Source organism: Tenrec ecaudatus, chromosome 13, assembly GCF_050624435.1.
Source record: "Tenrec ecaudatus isolate mTenEca1 chromosome 13, mTenEca1.hap1, whole genome shotgun sequence".
NCBI lineage: Eukaryota > Metazoa > Chordata > Mammalia > Afrosoricida > Tenrecidae > Tenrec > Tenrec ecaudatus.
Window position 1 is genome coordinate 63,794,864 of NC_134542.1, and position 20,087 is coordinate 63,814,950.

Genomic DNA, 20,087 nt, shown 5'->3' on the forward strand with positions numbered 1-20,087 from the left:
TTAGGAAGCCTTGGTGTTTTTACTGCGAATTTCTGTTTCCTATGAAACTGGCTTCCTTGAGAACAAGGAGTTGGTTGTTTCCCCTGATTCCTGGATGATTTCTGCATGGGCAGTTCTAGGCCAGTGCCGACGTCCTGGGAGGTGCGTAGCCATGCTCACCTTCTTTTCCTGAGTTGTCCCTGGTCCTTGAGCATAAACCTCACTGGTTCTAAGCCTCCACATCATCTCCCCCCTTCCTGTTGTCAGTTAGATCCACGACCAATAGCTCTCGACAGGGCACAGTGCTCAGGACAGACCTGACTTAGTGTTTACTAGCTAGGCTAAACTCTTGTTTGGTTTTAAGAAGACTTCAGGGAATAATATTTTCATGGATGTTGTTTAGGGTAAAATATGATCTCAGGGAAGTAGGCTCAGGGGTTTTCAACATCAATTAAATACATTTAAAAAATGACAAAAATATTGACGGTGTTGCTGGTTGGCTATCTACCATGCATTTCATGCATGTGATCTTTTAATAGCTCACTTTGCAGCGAAGCACAGGCAACTCATTATTTTGCTTCGTCCTCCTTTGGTTCAGAAGCAGAGGAGCCTCAGCTGGGGGGTGAATTCTTCATGCCTTGCATTTTGGGGACAGACAGTTTAGAGGACCTCTTGCCAGTTGGCTGACAGGTGAGTCTTCTTGAAAGGGAGTAGCACAGCTTTCCTTATCAGGCATATCTTTGTACATCTTTCAGTACATCTTTCCTTCCTCTTTTCACAGCAGTGAAAGTGGTTCCTTTTCAGAACCACAGGCAATCAAGACACACACAGGGTTTAAAAGATGCATCACGCAGTTTCGACTGCCCGGGCTTCCCTGGTCGAAACCTCACTTATCATGCAGCAGATCTCTTTTAGAGGAAACCCATTCTCATGTTAAAAATTTGTAACAGGTTGGTTTGAGACTAAAAAAATGACTAGCCTAACATTTGGCATTCTAGCTTGTACTAGAATGAGCTATTTCTCTCTTAAAATAAAAGGTTAAGCAATTAAACGTTGCCAAGGGGAATGTTGCCTAAGCCCCAAGAATGTATAAGATTTCAGATATAATGATATTCAAAGCTAAATGAAATTAATTTTTCTTTTGGCTTTCAAAAGGCCAGTAATGGTCAACATTTATAAATGTACATGGGATCTAGTTTGAGATATCATAACGATTTATTCAGTTGTACAATGCTATAAGTTTATTTAAAAATGCAGTACATTAAATTATTTAGAAAGAAATTTAATCTTATCAGTAGTAATTGCACATTTTAGTACATTCTAAATAGTCTGTTTAGTAAACTAATATATTATGTGGTATCAAAGATAATAACCTAGATATATTTCAGTAGGCTTATTTTTCACTGCATCCTAAAGCTACACATAAATAATTTGAAAAAATTGTAATATTTAAAGAAAAACGAATATCTTTAAAAATTAATATTTTAGGAAAAAAACAGCACTTAACCTGGTTATAAAAATCTTTACTTTTGAGGTTCAGAAAGCAGGAAAAATATTTTTCTGAACATAATAAAGTGCATAACAATATGTTTATATAAGATTTTCTTGACTCATAAATCTAGCAATTCACAAAATTCAAAAGAAAATTTGATTAAGAAAAGTCTCTTTTTCAATAAGAAATACTTGATATTCAGTAGATTTCATCACATTCGGGAGAAGAGGTGAAAGAAGACATCCACAGATAACCTGAAAGCATTAGAAGAAGGTGGTGTTTTAGGGGCGAAATCAGGATAAGTGAGATTCTACTGTGGAGGTTACAGTCAATGACATGAAACAAAATGTGTAAAAACTGTTGAATGGAAAATTGATCTGCTATGCAAATAAAATGTTTTTCACCCAATTCACAGTAAAATATTTTTTAAAAGAAAGTGATATTGTGCGTAAGCTTGCCAGAAAACTCATAGTTGATTCTTCAGTCTCTCGGACTGGGCATCTGGCTTTTCAGGTAGAATATTGATGATAATATTGCACTCCAAACTGTTAGAAGGTCCTGTGGAGTTTGTTAAATCACCGTTTTCAGTATTTGAATCATTTTTTCATGTCCGCTTCATCCTACAAATACTTTGTTATTGTATTAGTTTTCTTCCCCATAGAACAAAAGCAATATCTTCATTGCCTAAATTTTAAAAGAAATCATGTGTAGATGTAAAAACTACTGCCTCACGTAGCCCTCCTCCTCCTTCCTCTGGTACAGACTAAGGCGCTGTTGCCGTGAACGTCTGTGCGTGAAGGAAGACTCTAGATGCATATCACATGTTGGGGGATAAGAGAACAGTCACTCAAACCATTTTCTGTTTTTTAACCATTTTAGTGGAGCTCATACGACTCTTATCGCCATCCATCCATCCATCCATCCATCCATCCATCCATCCATCCATCCATTGTATAAAGTACATCTGTACATTCGTTACCCTCACTCTCAGAACATTTGCTCCATTTTCTTTTTCTTAATAGTTTTATTGGCACTTCATCCACCTATCATACAATTCAATAGTTCAGTCATAGCAAGGAGATTTGTACAATCATTACCACATTCAACTTTAGGACATTTTCTTCTTCCTTGTACTTATTGTTGTTTGTGTAATTATTTTTTTAGTTGTGACAAACATGCACACAACAAACCATTCTCCAATCCAGTAACTTCTCCGTGTATAATTCAGTGTCATTGATTATACTCGTTGTGTACAACCTTTATTGATATCCTTTTCCAAATGACTCCACCACCATTAACATAAATTCCATGCCCCTTAAGCAAATCAAACCATTTCCTCTGTTCTGTGCTTCAGACCAGGAACCCAAATGAGCTAGGCCCAGCAGGGGGAGAGCCTTATCAGCAACATTATTAGTACTGTCTTAGTGTATTTATAGTTATTTCTATTTTAGTGTATTTTGTTCCAGTTCTTTCATATTCCCTCCTTGTCCCTTTACCTACACATGTAGATATACACATTTGTATTCACATACACCACACACACACACCTTTTTTTCATGATAGAAGTGAAGTCGTATTGTATAGACCAGTCATATTGAAGTCATATTGTATAGCCTTATTTTTCATGTCATTTATTTGATTTAATCTCATTTTATCTTATTTCCCTGAATTTATCTGTTAATTGTTTTGCTTAGAGTCACAGGGAAAAATAACTCACACAGAACCAATGTTCTTACTTTCCGAGGATCTTCCACACGTTCCTCTCCATTCCCAAAGCCTGTGACTATTGGCCAGTTGCTGCACTTCCATAAGTCTCGCTGCCTCTAAGTAACGCCTTCTGCTGAATTTCTTTTAACCGATTCTTTCTGACATCCCCTAAATCAAACAACTCCTTTTACCCTTAGAAACTCCAGCTCCGTAGCAAAACTACCAACAAACTTGAGTACTCTTTCCTGAATGCTTTCTTCATGGGCTTCTTCTCTTACTCCCTTATTTCCTATTGTCTTTTGCCGTCTTTGGAAGATAACTGTTCGCTTTTTTGGAGGTTACAGGTGGCATAGTGGGTTAGGTGGTGGCCTTCAAACCAAAAGGTCAGCAATTTGAAGCCACCAGGCACTCCACAGGTCAAAGATAAGGCTTCTCTACTTCGGCAAAGATTTACAGTGTTGGGAACCCACAGGGGCCATTCAACTGTGTCCTGTAGGGTCACTGTGAGTTGTAATGGACTTGATGGCAGACTTTGTTGTTGTTGTTATTGACAATATGTGAGGGAATAGGGAAATACCTTCCAAGAGTGAAGGAATTACACTAGCAAGATTTGTGATCTGCCCTTTGTGGGAGCAACTCAGGGACTCCTCTGAGTATGACCCAGAATTTGGGATAATCCAAGATTAACCAAGGTGATTTAAGCAGACAACAAATTGATCCACCGTGTCTGTGGGAGTGAAAAGCCATTGTAACCATAGACTCAAGGAAGAGAGGCCAAAAGACTTGAAAGTTGCTGTGTTTTCCAGTATTCGGTGAGAGGAGAAGCACCGAATCCAAGGGTTATTGCAGTAGTTATATAATCTGTTGTCAATTTGAGAGGATTAAGAGTGAAGGGATGGAGTTTAGTCTGTCAGTCAGGTCGCAGTTAGATGACATTTGGAGGCACTAAGGAGATAAATCACTTGCTGGAGGGAGAACGTAGAATGCATGCTCACTTCCTGGGAGACACTGCAGCTGACAAGACACATGGAGCTACACTAGTGCCCTGGGAGCTGGAGAAGCCACATGGAGACCCCTGCCAGTGCTGAGATGCTTACAATGCCACTGGATCCACAAGACATCCCACCAGCTGGCCTGCATTCGGCGTCATTGCATGTGTTTCGTGAGTCTGAATTTGGCATTGGACATAGGGCTAATATTGGACATAAGAACTTGATCTGGACTGGGCTGGGATGTTTTCTCAATATTCAATTGCTCTTGTATATAAAGCTTTTTCCTATATGCATATGAGTGTCTATGAATTTGCTTCCCTAGTCTACCCATACTAACACAGTTACCATTGTGGATTCTGAGAAGATTAAGTTAGCCTCACTGAATTCTGTTTAAATAACGTTGTAAATCTAAGCTCAACAAGCAACTTCTTGGTTACTAGTTTGACTTTCTGAAAATCCTGATATTTGAATGGGGAGCATGACCTTCCAGTTACCAAAAAGGACTGTGTCGCCTACGTTGGATTGGCAAGATCCCTGGTAGCACAGTGGGCTGCACAGTGAGCTGCTAACCACAGGTCAATACTTCGAATCTACCCGCCGCTCTGCAGGAGAAAGATGACGCTGTCTGGGAAACCCAGACGGGCAGGTCCACCCTGTCGTATAGGGTCACTATGAGTCAGAATTGACTCAGTGACAGCACGTTGTTTTGGTTTGGTATAAGTTTGATTGTCAACTCTGAAGGCAAGGTGGAATACCAGGTCCTGGACCATAGTAACTACCTTGTGGTAAATCTAGCTATATCTTTTTTAAAATTACTATTTATTGTGAATTGGGTGGAGGTTTACATTTCTGGTTATCAGTTTTGTATTCAACATCTTAAACTGCTTATCAAACCTTCCAGTAGCTTACCTTGCTCCCCACCCCAACCTCTTTGATTTCTCCCTCTTTTGTAATACTGTCTTCCCCTTCATCCAAGTTAACATCTGTCTACCTTTTAGCACATACTTTCCCGAACTTCTTTGCACCCCCAGTGCCTTTTCAGAAAAAGAAAAAAATTACTTGGTGCCCCTAGAAATTAAAAAAAAAATTGTACTGTAACTCATAATCCAGAATAAAGTATGGGTATCTGTTTTTGTAGCCCTTCTGAATTGTCCCGGTGTCGCCTGGTCCCAGGGGATAGGATGGCTCACTGCTCTTGCCTATCACTTCATCTGCCCTCCTTTGCTGTGCTCCCCCCACCCAACCATCAAAGTCTGTTCCCTATGGTATAAAAACCTTGGTCTTGATTTTTTTCTTTATAGTAGTGCTCCGAAACAATGTCTATCCTTTCGCGATCGACTAATTTCATTCAGCACAATGTTCTCCAGGTGTGACCATAAATGAGGTGCTTTGACATTTCATTGTTTTTCAATGATGTTGAAGTTTCTGTATCCCTTCTTCTACTGACAGGCATTTAGCTTGTTTTAGACATCGTGTTATTGTCTATAGTGCTGCGATGAACTTGGTATGCATATGTCTGTTTATGTTACGGCTCTTACTTTTGTATTATATAAACCCAGCAAAGGGCTTGCGGGGTTATATAGAATTTCTATTCCTAGTTGTTTGAGGTAGTGGGTGCCATTCTGATTTCCATAGTGGTTGATTATTTTTGCAGCCCTACCAGCAAGTATGCGCATTCCAGTCTCCCCACCCCCACACACCAGCAATTATTTTTAACTTTGCCGTCAATGTCAGGGTAAGATTAGTGTGTTGGGCTGGGTTGTCTAGAGAAACAAATCAGTGACACTCATCTATGTACAAGACAGACTTTATTTCAAGAAGTAACTTTACATCATGAAAGTGCCCCAGCCCAGTCGAACTCAAGTCTATAGGTCCAATGCTAGCTGGACCCTCTTCAGACTCCCATACTTATTAGGCTGATGATGCAGAAAGCAGGAAGTGGAGCAGGAAGCCAGGAGCTCACAGGCCAGCGAGTGCAGAGTGCAGAATCTCGTGGACCCAAAGTTGGTGGAAGCCTGGCAGGCTCTCAGGGTCGGGGCCCCCACATAAGGCTGCCCCTGGAGGCAGGCAGAGTCCCAGCAAGCAGGAGGCAAAGGGGAAATGAAGAATTGTGTCCATTATAATTTGGTCTTAGATGAAAGACCACACCCCCAAAGAGGTGTTATCAAGCTGCGACTTTAGCAGCTGGTTGAACCCCACCCTTTCCTACGTGACATAACAGCTAATTGTCACAGGTGGTCTCTCATCATTGTTTTGGTTGCCCACTTGGTTGTCTTCTTTGGTGAGCTGTCTGTTCATGTCCTCTGCCCATTTTTAAATTGGACTATTCATCTTTTTCTTGTTGAGGTGTTGTACTTTTCTCCAGATTTGAGAGACTAGTCCCTTGCCCAATATGTCATTGTCCCCAAATATTCGCCAAATCTGTGGGGTCTCTTTTTACTCCCTTTTTTTTAAATGAAGTATTTTGAAGCCAGGTACTACTGGCAGCCTTTTAATTGTCATGTATTTCCTAAGAACACCTTACCTTTTGACTGCATTTCAAGCCAGGAGAACCGAGCCATCAGTGACAGATTTCTCCTTGTCAGGATCCCGGTGTTATGATTTCAGGTAACTTGGAGCCAGTTCAGATATAAATGACCCTGGATACTTGGAGAATTCCATTTCTAGGTGGACTCTTTGGACTGCCCACTATATTCCAGGAAAAAAGGTTCAGAAAAATCTGAAAAGAATGTCGGAGGATATTTTGCTCCCATTGAGACGCCAAACTAAAAATCAAACTCGCTGCCATTGAGTCAGTTCCCACTGGCACCGTAGGGCAGAGTAGAACTGAGACTGCCTCTTTATGAGACTAGAAAGCTCCTCTTCCTCCCACGGAGCAGCTGGCTGGTGTGTTTGAACAGGTGACCTTGAGGTGATCAGCTCAAAGTGTAACACACTGTACCACAGGAACACCCCATTTAGATTCACTTTCCATAAAATTGGAACATAATTGGGCTTCAGCGGTGATAAACTTACCTCTCTGTGAACTAGCCTTGCTGTTTGCTCTCCCTTTGCCCTTCCTGCTGCCTGGCACGTTTTCTTTGATTCCTGAGAACTACCCTGGGCTGACTCCAGTACTCCTCACTGAATTCCTCTCTGTCTCTCTCAGGACCACCTTCTGCTCAACAGCTCTGGCAATCAACCCTTCCTCTAATACATTATTGTGCCTGCCCATACAATCAGGTGTCTTATAATCAGGCTCTCCAAGCATGGTTGGTGTGTTGTCTACTCCTGATGGTCTGACCCTGTTTGAGTGGCCTACTTATTCACTCAACCAAAAACTAATGCTTGTCTTTAACGTGCTGGAAACTAGGGAGTTAGCTAATATTTTTGTCCTTGATATAGCCAAGTGAGGGGAAAACATGTTCATAAGGAAAGCACTATACATTTTGGGAGTACACGGGTTCTGGAAAAATCCCATTAACGTCGAATTCCACTTTTCTATGACCTTTGTGGAGCTCCTTCATATGAACAAAGCAGACGAAAACCCATGGTGCATTGCTTACACAGACTCTTACACAACCCAGCCTGGATTCCAACCAGTCCACAAGTCTCCAAGTTTCCTCAGCATGTATTTTAGTTCAGCCACTCTGCATGATTTGCTAATCCTCAAATACACCATGGGACTTCATGTCTGTGTCCTTTTTTCACTGTGTCCCTTTGTTTAGAGCAGCGGTTCTCAACCTGTGGGTCATGACCCCTTTGCCAGGGGTCGTCCGATTCATAACAGTAGCAAAATTAGAGTGATCAAGTAGCAACGAAGATAGTTTTATGGTTGGGAGGTCACCACCACGTGAGAAACTATATTAAAGGGTCACGGCATCAGGAAGGTGGAGAACCACTGGTTTAGAGTGTTCTTATCCCCACTTCCTTTTCCAGAGCCCCTTCACTTGAAAAATGCCTCCGTCCTTCAAATCCCCTGTCAGTTGGAATGACCGCTCATTTATTTTTCTCCACATTGGCCAAAATAAGTTCCCTTTTTCATCTCTTCTTCCATCACACCACCTTGGATCCCCACCTTGGCCAGGCTTTCTGTCACGATGATGGTTTGCAAATAGTGTCCTGCTCTTCCCATATTATTTTGTTTGTATATTATAGCCACATCACATTTGCTACTGCCTTTGAGGGCGTAAACCACACTTGGACCCAGTTTGTAAATGCCATCCTCACTGTTGCTGTTGGCTCAGTCCCTACTACAGGCTAGCCGTGTTTCAGAGGAGAACCACCTTCTGCAGGCTTGTCATGCCGGTGGCTTTTGGGAAACAGATCGCCATGGCATTTTACGTAACGTCTCTCTGAGTTGATTCAATACTGCCACCATTTTGGTTAGTGGCCCAGCGCTAAACTCTCTGCGCCACATACGAAGGGGCCTCAAAAGCTTGAGGAAGATGGAGTGAGAAGATAATGGAATTTTACCACTAACTTTTGGAAGTCCCCTGGCGTTTGTTAAATGAATAAAACTTTCTGGTTATTTTAAAACTTCAGCGTAGCTTTGATATGTTTTACAAAATTAATTGTCTTTCGTGTTAGATATGAGAAGTATTTCTGACATTTCCAGAAGCGGAGAAAAATCCTTTTATGGATTGTTGTGGGCATGTACTTAATTTAAACACTGATCTATACCACGCTCCGATTATTTTCAGCAGCTGATGATAGCACTGAGTCATAAGCTGCCTGGCTCTCACTCTCCTGGTGGAGGCCCAGCACTTTGATAAGACTGGCTCTAGTCAGATTGGCTGATAGAATCAAAAAGAAGTGGCGAGGGCGTTCGTGACTCCCCACGGAAGGCCAGACACGGATATTCGGTGCTTAATGGCCTTAATAATTGCCTTTGAGCAAGCGGCTGCAGTGTGCTAAAAGAACACAAGATTTCCTTTCTCTTCTTAATTAATTTTCAGAATGTCTTCTGTTGTATGAAGTGTATCTCCCTCCACCCTGCCAAGGGTAGATGTTACCAATGAAGCGTGTTTGAGACAGTGGTTCTTCAAGTAGGGGCGGTGAGCACCTGGAGGTCTCAAAGGTTTTTTCAGTTTCCCTAAGCTCAAAAATTTAAGACTATTTTCATGAAAATGCTGAGACATCCTTTGCCTTTTTTACTCTCATTTCCTCGCAAGTCTTGTTGAAATTACATAGCATGTGATTCACACAGTTTGAGAATAGAAGCAAAGAGGATTCAGCTATCTTCTGTGACGGCATATCTTAAAGCCATTTGAAGAATGTGAAGCAAAGTGTTTTGCTTTCGAAAACATGGCTTATTTCATCAACATGCATGTCAAACGTAATGGGTTTGTTATTATTTTAAAATGACCTAGCACATAAACACTATTAACATTTCTGTTTTACTTTCTGCTACAGTTAATATTGGTAGAAAGATAAAACGCTTTAGACGCCAAATATCTGAGACCAAAATAATTGGAGAACTACTGTTTTCAAAGAACTTAACTATTTAAATGAGAACGGACTTTCTAGCAGATTGAAAAGTAGAATCCTTATGCTATAGTCATGCAGTCTTCAAATCACATCAAACCAAATACGCTGGGTTCCATTCTTTGGAGATTTAAGTTGAACCCTGTTTTCAGTCCTAAATATAATAGTGCAGTGATATCCTTTTGGATCAGTAGTTTCAACCATTCTTAAATTTCAAGTATCAATTATTAAGATAATTACTGAGGGGGAAAAACTGCTTAGTGGAAAGATATGCACAAGGACTGGCTTGACTTGTTGACTTGTCAGATGTAATTCTTGGGCCAATATGTTGCTGCTTCTTTTTTCCCCCCACCTGTTGATCAGTGCCCCAATTAGAAGGAAATTAGGATCACTTTAGGTGGTTGCCCCGCTTCCCCTAAATTATCCAGGTTTGGACCTTGACAGTCTTTCCAAAGTTGGTTCCAACCCATAGCCACTACTTAAAGTACAACAGAACAAAAGACTGCCTGGCCCTGCAACATTCTGGTGCATCTGCGGGAAACTTTCACTTGCATTTACTGTTAACGATATTGTTCTGTAATGTGCACATTCTATTGGGTCACCTTTCTTTGGAATAGGTACAAAAATGGATTTCTTCCAGTCAGTTGGCCAAGTAACAGTCTTCCAAATTTCTTGGCATAGAAGTGCTTCCAGCCCTTCATCAACTTGTTGAAACATTTCAATTGGGATTCTATCAATTCCTGGAGCCTTGTTTTTGGCGAATGCTCTCAGTGCAATTTCAACTTCTTCCTTCATTACCATTGTTTTTTGCTCACGTGGAACCACTTGAAATGGTGAAATGTTGACTAGTCCTTTTTGGGAGAGTGACTCTGTACTCTTTCCATCTTTGCTTGATGCTTCCTGCATCCTTTACTATTTTCTCCATAGAATTTTTTTATATTGCAGCTTGAAGCTAGAATTTTTCTTGAGTTCTTTCATTTTCAGATATTCTGAACATGTTCTTTTTTGGTTTTCTAATTCTAGATCTTTGCACATTTCGTAACAATATTTGACTTTATCTTCTTAAGCTGCCCTTTGACATTTTTTATTCAGCTCTTTGACTTCATCCAGTCTTCCATTTGCCTTAGCTACTCCATGATTAAGAGCAAGTTTCAGAGTCTTTTTCTGATATCCACTTTGCTAATTTATTTTTTCTTGCCTTTTTAATGACCTCTTGCTTTCTTTATCAGTGATGTTCTAGATGTCTTCCCACAGCCCTACAGTCATTAGTAGTGTCATGAATCTTTTTTAAAAATTATTTTATTGGGGGCTCATACAACTCAATCCATACATACATCCACTGTATCAAGCATATTTGTACATTTGTTGCCATCATCATTCTCAAACCATTTTCCTTCTACTTGAGCCCTTGGTATCAGCTTCTCATTTTGCCCCCTCCATAGCCCCCTCCCATGAACCTTTGATAATTTATGAATTATTACTATTTTGTCATGTCTTATGCTGTCCGACTTCATTAATCTTTAAGGCATCAAATCTCTTCTTGAGATGTTCTTGAGATTCAGGTGGCATATACTCAAGGTCATATTTTGGCTCTCGTGGACTTGTTTTAATTTCTTTAGTTTTAACCTGAACTTACATATGAGCAATGGATGGTTTGGTCCACAGCCAGCCTCCGGTCTGGTACTCAAACTATTTCTCTTGCTTCCTTTTATGATTCGGTCAGTGTTGTGGACCAGCCCCATACTGTTCAGAGACCTTTGCTTGCCTAACTGCTGCTAGCATGTCACTTCGGCTCAGAATGTGTCCCAGGCCACAGCAGTAACACCAGTTGGAGGTCAAGGTTGCGGTGCTTTTTAGTTCTCACTCGTAAGACACCCCAATTTTAAGTGGCAAAGAGGCTGAGACATCGCCATGAGGTCCAGAATCTGTTCTCCTGCTAAACTCTTTGTGGTCCTAGTTCACCTGTTTCAGTTGGTCCTTCGTCAAGGTCATTTTGTTTTAGGGGTGCCTTGACCTCTCTTGGTCAGTGAGATTTGGTTTAGGGTTCTAAATTCTTCTATAGCAGAACTCTTTAACATTGGATCTCAGATATTAAAAAAAAGAAAAAGAAAAAGAGTAATTAGTCTTGCCTCCCAGAGGCCCGAGAGTCCTGGGAAACCGGTCTCCTTGTGGAGGGGTTGAGACGTGCTTATCTGAGTCATTGAACTCATTGACTAAAATTTGCACTTTGAGTCTCTCTTGTCTTCTGATCTTGGTGAGATGAGTTACGTTGGAATCCCCTATACGTAATGGTAGAAAATAAAGAAATACATTCCTGGGAATTACAATTGTTATCCGGTCAATTTGACTGAAAAATAAAAAGTTCAATGACTTCCAGGATCTGAAGCAGACCAGTGATTATATTCCAACCTCAGTTACTAATATAAGAAATGAAAATAAGCTGTAAAAATTCATCTTGGTGATTTCTATGCGATGATCTTGTTGTTCTTAGGTACCACTGAGTGGGCCCTAGCTCACAGCGCAGGGCCCTGTGTGCTGCAGAGCAGACACCGTCCGGTCCCATGCCATCTTCACAATTATGTTTGAGCCTATTCCAACCACTGTGTCTGTGCCTCGTGTCCAGAGTCTCCCACTTTCCCCTCTAAACTTTACATGATGTTCTCCCCCAGGGATAAGCACTGGGAAAGCAAGTCTTTCTTTGAGCATCTTTGTACAACTGCACTCCAAAATTTACTAGACCAATACAATACATTGTTGCTTGTCCTTTAATACCTAGGTCACACAGATCTCAAAAATATATATTGAGTGAATTAATGATTAATGAATCTTACTTAAAATGCTAAGGATTTATTAATGCTAACTTAATGCCTTTCTTTTTTCCCTTTCAGACACAGATGAATATAGACCTCCAGTTTGGAAATCTTACCGTGAGTATACAAATAATTTTAAATGGGTGGGTTATAGCACTTTATAGTACAAGCATATTAGGATTATTAGATATAGAGGATTGAAAAAAGATTCATTCCATTTTATATCCATTATTGAAGCATTCATTCCCAACAGGGTTTGGAATGGCATGACCCGGGGGAAGGGATTGTGTTGAAGCAGCAGTGCTTCCACAAGTCACCTGGTTTGCTTTCCTGGAATGCATCTCATTCCTCTGCGCTTAGACAGGGATAAGCATAGAGTAGAGGTCATGACCACTTCCTGACAGCGACCTATCCAACCATGCTACCAACGACAGCTCGAGCCCACCAGCTGCTCTGCGATGAAATGTGAGCCATAAACGATGGTAAGTCAATTGGCTGTCTTAATTGAAAGAGTGGGTAAAAGAGATAAGACAAAAAATGATCGGTCTTAGACACCATGTTCCCCAATAAAACACATTTGATTTCTTTGCTGCTTTTTACAATTTCTTCAAAAGAGTCTCGGGTCATAGTCATTTGCTTTCAAGAGAACATTATATAATCTCACCAGGTGAAAGGTATTTCAGCATTTTTAAAGGTAGAGATAGGATTAATATAGTCAAAGAAATTTGTAGGTTTTTTTTTAGATGATGGACTACTGGAGAAATTATATATTTTCTTCTGTTTATAGAGTCCGGTAAACAACCCAAAGAAGATGCATTTATTTTAAGATATAGAGTAGTAACATCTTTATACATGTTAAGAGTTATTAGAAATTTCATGTTTGTAAAATTGCTGAAATTTGCTGAGTGGAGGAGCAGCAGTGTGGTTTTTTGTTGGCTCTTTGCCTCCAGAGCAACAGGTAGCTTTATTGGAAAAGATTGCTACTCTGACTAATTATAGTGAGTGAAATGTGAACTGTCTATCAAGATATTGCCCTCAGTGCTCCCCTCCCCGCCTCAGCTGGTATCTTTGTTTCTGGCGAGCGTAGTTCGCAGAATGCCTAAAAATGACTAATAAAATCCTCAAGATTTTATTTCAAAATCTCATTGGCTGGAAGCCTATTTAAAATTCTTCTCTGGATATACTGGTTTTCAGTGTATCTTTGTTCCCTTTGCTCTCACTTGTGCCCTGCACATTTTTTATGTAAGAACATTTTTGAAGCTTCAGACTGTTAGTGAATCACAGGGGTGACCCCTCCCACCCCCACCAAAGAATATTGATTAGTGAGTGCAATATGTGCAATTTGTGTTTTATGTAGCTTTAAATGTCTTCTAGTAGCTACCATTTATCTTAAAAAGGACCCTTTTAAACGCCAATTTTATTACTCTTTTTTTTAATAGTTACTCCTCGTTGTTTCAGGACTTGAGTTCTCCACTATTATTTTAATAATAAAAACTTGGAGATTGTGAAAATAGTCTTTTTTTTTCTGACCATCCCCCCCAAAAAACCTGCAAAAACTTGCCTTGGGGGAACATTAAAATTAATTTGCATTAAGGCCAATTGGAAAGGTGCATTCTATAACTTGGTTTAATGGATTTCTCTTGTAAGTTTCAAGAGTCCGAGTCCAGGCTCTCCCCCACTGTACCAATGAAACAGTCCATAAGCTGAAATGGTGTAAAGTGAAGAACTACTGGCCACTATTTTATTTTATTTTTAGCAGCTTAATGTGAACATATAGTTCACATATCATACAATTTAGTAGCTTAAATATACTAGAAAGAGTTGTGCAGTCATCAACATAATAATTTTTAGAACGTTTTCTTCATTCTTGTATGCATTATTATTAGCTCTCCATTACACCCCACCCTCACCGAACCTCCCCTACCATAACCCTAAGGAACTGTTAGTCTAGTTACTGCCTCTAAAGATTTAACTATCTTGGATATCATATTTTAAAAATCATACCAAAAACCCAACAACGACCTCAAAGAAATATAGAGAAACCTCAATCCAAGATAAAGCAGAAGATACTAGAAACTTGAACAAATTAAAAATTGGTTAAAAAGGAAAACAAATGGTATATATTAAATTTCAGCCTGACTATATTGCAGCAATCCACTTTGCACTGCACTTTTGTCTGAGGGCGAGACCATTCACAGCCCTGGCCACTGGTCTAAGGGAGTTTAATTTAATGGAGGCTTAATTTGCGTGAGGATTCTGCAAATGTATTTTGTGTTTGAGCCTTCTGCCAACTGGGTGCTCAGGTTTAAGCTGTGATATAATTCCCTCTTCTGATCTTGGATTTTATTACTTATGATCCTTGGATCACACGGCTCCTGTGCTCCCTTCGTGTAGACTTAGCTGGCACTTAGCTGACTGCTTGTTTTAAGATAAATAACTTCAAGTCCCAGATGCGATTCTTTCTGGTAGCATGCAGCATCTGATTTCTTTGCCACACGTTGCTATAGAGCACCCATATCTTCATGATCTCAGTTATGAGATGATCGTTAATTTATATTATATGGGAAAATGTTTGCCTATTGTTAGACTAAAAAGAAAAATAACCCACTAAATCATAGCAAATAGCACAACAAATCGACACTAACACACACATGTAGTAATCAGTTCAAAACCTGTCGGGTCTTTATGAAGTGTTGTTCCCAGGGAAGCAGGTTGGCATTGCCAGCTCCTCTTTAATAGCTTGCCGCAAGCAAAAGTTGATGGCTTGTTTGCCCTTTTTCTCCCCCGTGACGAGTGAAACGCCTCTTGAGATTGCTTATGTTCAGTGGAAACAGGTTCTAACACAGGACTTCTGTGAAAACCGAACAGTATGCAGTCAGCTTTCCTCATGCAGTGGCTACGGGGATGTGCAGATTTTAACCAGTCAGGAAAGAGGTTTGCTTCTATCGATTACATTACATAGATTGTGATGTAAGTTGAGGTTTTTGGTTTGTCTTTTTTGCTCTCAGAGAAATTTATATTTTATGTTCAACTAGGTGTAAATAATCCCTGATAAGGTACTTATTAATAGCATTCTAAGAAATCTATTTGCCTGGGGTCCCCTCTCTCTGCACTTAAATTAAAAAAAATCATAAGGATCAACAATTCTGTGGTTCCCTTATTCTATCAGGAGTGATTGGTTCCCCGGTCCTATCATCAGGAGTGATTGGAATGCTAAGTAACTGGGCTGGCCTCATCCCTTTAGTCATGGGGTTGTGACTATTTTGTGTAATCTAGAAGTCAGACCTACATCTGTCTACAACCTACAAAGTGGTTGTATGATGCATTCTAAATATCTCTTCATAGTAAACAGTTCCCCAAATGGTAATCAAATCTGTACGATGGACATTTTCTATTTAAATTAGTCCATGTCGGGATGTTCAAGAAGAACAAAAGTCATTCAAACTGTGATTGGGTCACTTTTATTTTGTACAACAGCTATAAAACTAAAGAGGATGTTTTACTTTTAATATCAGAAGGAGGACTTGGAACCAGTGCAATGTGGTTGCAGGTCACTTACAGCCAATGGAGCGACACTAGAACAAATATGAAATTTTAAACCACGGGTGACCCAGAACGCTTGCTGGAATAGGAGAAACTTTCCGGTCAAAGCCCTGCCAGAAACTTAACTCTCCCTCTTAGGAAACCAGGGCAGCATGTGCGTTGCTTAGCAGCCAGATATCCTGACTGGCTCAGTCCCAGACCCGAATGCCTGCCTGGAAGATGGTGGCTGGGGACTTGACTGTCCTCCCTAACCCAGAGTCACACCTCTCGCTCCTGGGGCCACTCACTGTGCCTCTTCAGTTTCCCATGCCACGGCCCAGCCCTATAATTTTCCCCCGTGCTGTATTAACCACATTTAAGAGATTTGGGTCGGTTTCGGTTTTGCTTTGGAGGCCACATGCTGAATTCATCCGAAGTGGTTTAAAGTCCTGGTCTAAAGATGCAACGTGTTATCAGGGTTTTCGTTTTGTCTTTAGCACGCTGGGATATGAACAACTCGTTCGGTGCCTCTGTAGGAAGCTTCTTTTACTCATGTCCCGGTTCTACTCTGCCAATGCTTATCCAGCTGAGATTGTTGGAAAAAAAGAAAAAGGAAAGATCAAACCTTTTTCAAGCATGTACAATGCTATAATCTCGCTGTGTGCGTGTGCGTGTGTGCGCGCGCGCGCACATGTCTGATGCACATTATTGCTCTCGGATGAGAAAGATGAGACTTTGTGCGCCTGTAAAGGCCTACGAGTTTGGAAATTCTCTCTAGTGTTGCTGTCAGTTGGATTCGACTTGATGGCGGTGGGTCTGGTTTTCTTTTTGTTTTTCTGTAGTTCTCAGCAGAGCTGGTCCTTTAACAGATTGGAAAATCTTTTCTTTGTTTCTGAAGATTGTTGTAACTGTTACTGTACTTGATTTGTGAGCATTTGCTGCCTTTCCACCTTCCTGTTTAATAACGTTTGTTTCATTTTCAAATCAGTAACTCTTCTTTCCCTGTGGCTGCTGCCACCACTCCCGCTGGTTTTGCTGGGCTGGAGCCATGCTGGGCTTCAGGGTAATAATTTAATACACAATGATCTGCTCTGTAAATCGTCACTCAAATTGCAATTAAAAACATAAAAGCACCCATTTGTGATTGTAGCCTCCCCGATTCGATTCGTCATGCAGGAAGCTGACATCTCTTTTTTCTGCCTTCCCGTAGTGTACCAGCTGCAGCAGGAAGCTCCCCACCCTCGGAGGATGACCTGTACTTCTGAGGTAGGTGCAGTGTGACCCTACGGGGCAAAGTCTCTCTACCTTGTTTCCCCAACTTGACCTTTCTCAGGGACTTGCTTCTTTGTGAGATCATTTGTGCCGCGCGACAATATAAAATCACAGTTCGAATGCAGTTGAAAACACGGCTCTCATTTGGCGTACCTGGAGCACAGTGTAAAAGATAACAGTATAATTTCAAGTGATGTGTTTTTTCAGTTAATTCGTACATTGTTCTTCCATTGCTAGGTCTGTATTTTAAAAATATTTTACTCTCTTTATCTTCGGAAACAAAAGTTTGAAGACTTTGTTGTAGCACTTGTTAAATTAATTTTTCTTTGGGAAGAAAAGATTTATACCATGATTTTCAAAACACGAGCAAAAGGGATGAACAGACATCTTACCAAATACAGATTTGATATGTAACAACCTGTGAAAAGGTATTCACTTGCACTCATGATAAGAAAAATGCAGATTAAAATACACAGAATTGTTTTTTACCATCGTGGAAGTTCAACACTTAGTTGGCAAGCCTATGAGAAGCCATGCGCTCCTCATACCTCGGCAGTGGGAATGTGAGGTGGTACTAATGTTATGGATCGGATTATTCTTCCAAAATATGTGTTGAAAGGGCTTTCCTTTTTAAGCTAGGAAGTTTAAATGGAGGGGAAGAGACTTGCCACGTGCTTGCCCAGGAGTTTGGGAGTCGAAGCTGAGAAGAGACAGTGGTCTCTCCACAGGGCCGAGAGAGCAAGAAGCTTTCTCTGCCTAGTGCCAGTCTCTGGATTTGGACGTCCAACCTCCTCAACTGGGAGAAAATAAGTTCCTATTAGTCGAAGCCATCTTCTGTCATAGCAGTACTAGATCATCCAGACAACTAACATCATGGGAATTTGGTAAAATCTAACAAAACCCTGTCTGCATTTACTCAGGCCAAGTTCTAGGAAGTTTCCACGATGAGGTTTCTGAGTAAACATGGAGTGACATGGGCTCCTAGTTTCCATTGTAATGTTTGTAAAACCCGGTACTGGAAGTCACCTACAATGTCTGTGCATCGGAGATGGAGGGAATGAACTATTATGCTAAAAGGAATAAGGAAGAATGATATCACTGTGCCAAATTGCAATGACTGCCCAATAAAAACGGATGGGTGATACAGTCCCTTTGTAAAGGGAAAGGGGGCAGCCTTTACATATGCAGCTTTTTATTTGAAAGCAACTTGGGGGGAATGAAGCCAGAGACCAGTGGAAACAATGACCCGTCAGGGCAGGGTGAGAACAGGGTGAAGGTATAGGGATGGGAGGGAGACTCCTCCGAGGACACTTGAAAAGTACATTGTAACTTGATCCTAATAAGAGGCGAAAATATTTCAAGCAGGAGAAAAGCACGATTAGATCAGGCTTAGAAAGAGTATTTTAATACATTGTGGAAATTGGACGAGGGAGATGGACAAATTAGAGATAAAAAGGCTAGTTTAGGGGTCTTACAACAATGTTGACTAATATTGAAGGAAACAGGAGGCATCAAAAAGATAGAAGGAATACACGTAGTTGTTGAATTAAAAACTATTTGGTCCCTGTTCAGCCATTTCAGGAGCTAGCATATGATCAAGCACTGAGAGTACTCAAGGAAGAAGTCCAGGCTGCATTGGTGGTGTTGGCCATGTAAACGCAGGGGTCCAGGATGGATGGGATACCACTTCAAATGTTTTAACCAAAGGATATGCTGCTGGGAGTTTGTGTACCAGCTACCTGGTCAACTGACTGGCAGATATCCACATTTCTGCCCTTGCCAAAGAAAGGTGATCCAACCAAATATGAAACAATATCATTACTATTACAAATGATATCACCAATATAATCAATAGTGTACAAGTTAAAACAATTGTTATAGATAATTTTAAAATGGTTCTTGAAATCAGTACATCGACAGGGAACTGCCAGAAAGTCAAGCCAAATTCAGAAGAGGATGTGAAATTAGGAATATCGTTGCTGAATGTCAGATAGATCTTGACTGAAAGCAGAGAATACCTGTGTTTTAATGACGATTGTGTTTTAGTGACTGTGCAAAGGCCTTCGACGGCGTGACTCATAGAAATGATGGATAACATTTTGAAGACTGAGAATTCCAGAACACTTAATTGCGCTCCTGAGAAACCTGTTCACAGACCAAGAAGAAGTCATTCCAGCAGACCAACGACAAACTGTGGTTTACAATCAGGCAAGATGTGTGTCAGAGTTGTTTCCTTGTATCGTACTGATTCAATCTGAATGCTGAGCAAATAATCCAAGAAAGTGGATTGTATGAAGAAGTCAGCACCCAGATTGGAGAAAGGCTCATTAGCACCCTGCAATATGCAGATGGCTCATTCTTGCTTGTGGAAAGTGAAGGACTCGAAGAGCTGTTAATGAAAATCAAAGGCTATCACTTTCAGTATGGATTACATCTCAGTGAAAAGAAAAACTAATATCCGTACAATTGGACCAATAGACAGCATCACAATACACGGAGATAACATGAAGCTGTCACTGATTTCAGCTTACTTGGACCCACAACCAATACCCAGGGAAGCCACAGTCAGGGAATCCAATGACGTAGAACACAAGGCAACTCAGCTGCAAAAGGCCTCTTTCACATGCAGAGATGTCAGCTTGAGGTACACCCGATGCAACCCATGACGTTTTGATCATGTGGTATACATGCGAGAGCTGAATACTTAATAAGAAAGGCAGAAGGAGAATTGATGCATTTGGGTGGTGGCGTGGGTGAAGATTGTGGAGGTACCATGGACAGCCTGTAGAAGGAACACGATCGTGAACATCTTGGAAGACCAATCAGAGTGCGCTTTAAAAACAACGA

The 20,087-nt window shown here is 40.7% G+C and overlaps 1 protein-coding gene across 1 annotated transcript in view; it reads left to right on the forward strand.

The window, feature by feature from the left end:
- Positions 1-20,087, forward strand: part of CHN1 (chimerin 1) — a 215,165-nt gene that overhangs the window by 50,181 nt on the left and 144,897 nt on the right. The window contains exons 2-3 of the mRNA XM_075529496.1: positions 12,525-12,563; positions 17,179-17,234. Coding sequence (XP_075385611.1) covers positions 12,525-12,563; positions 17,179-17,234 — 95 coding nt within the window. The remainder of the gene's footprint in view (positions 1-12,524; positions 12,564-17,178; positions 17,235-20,087) is intronic.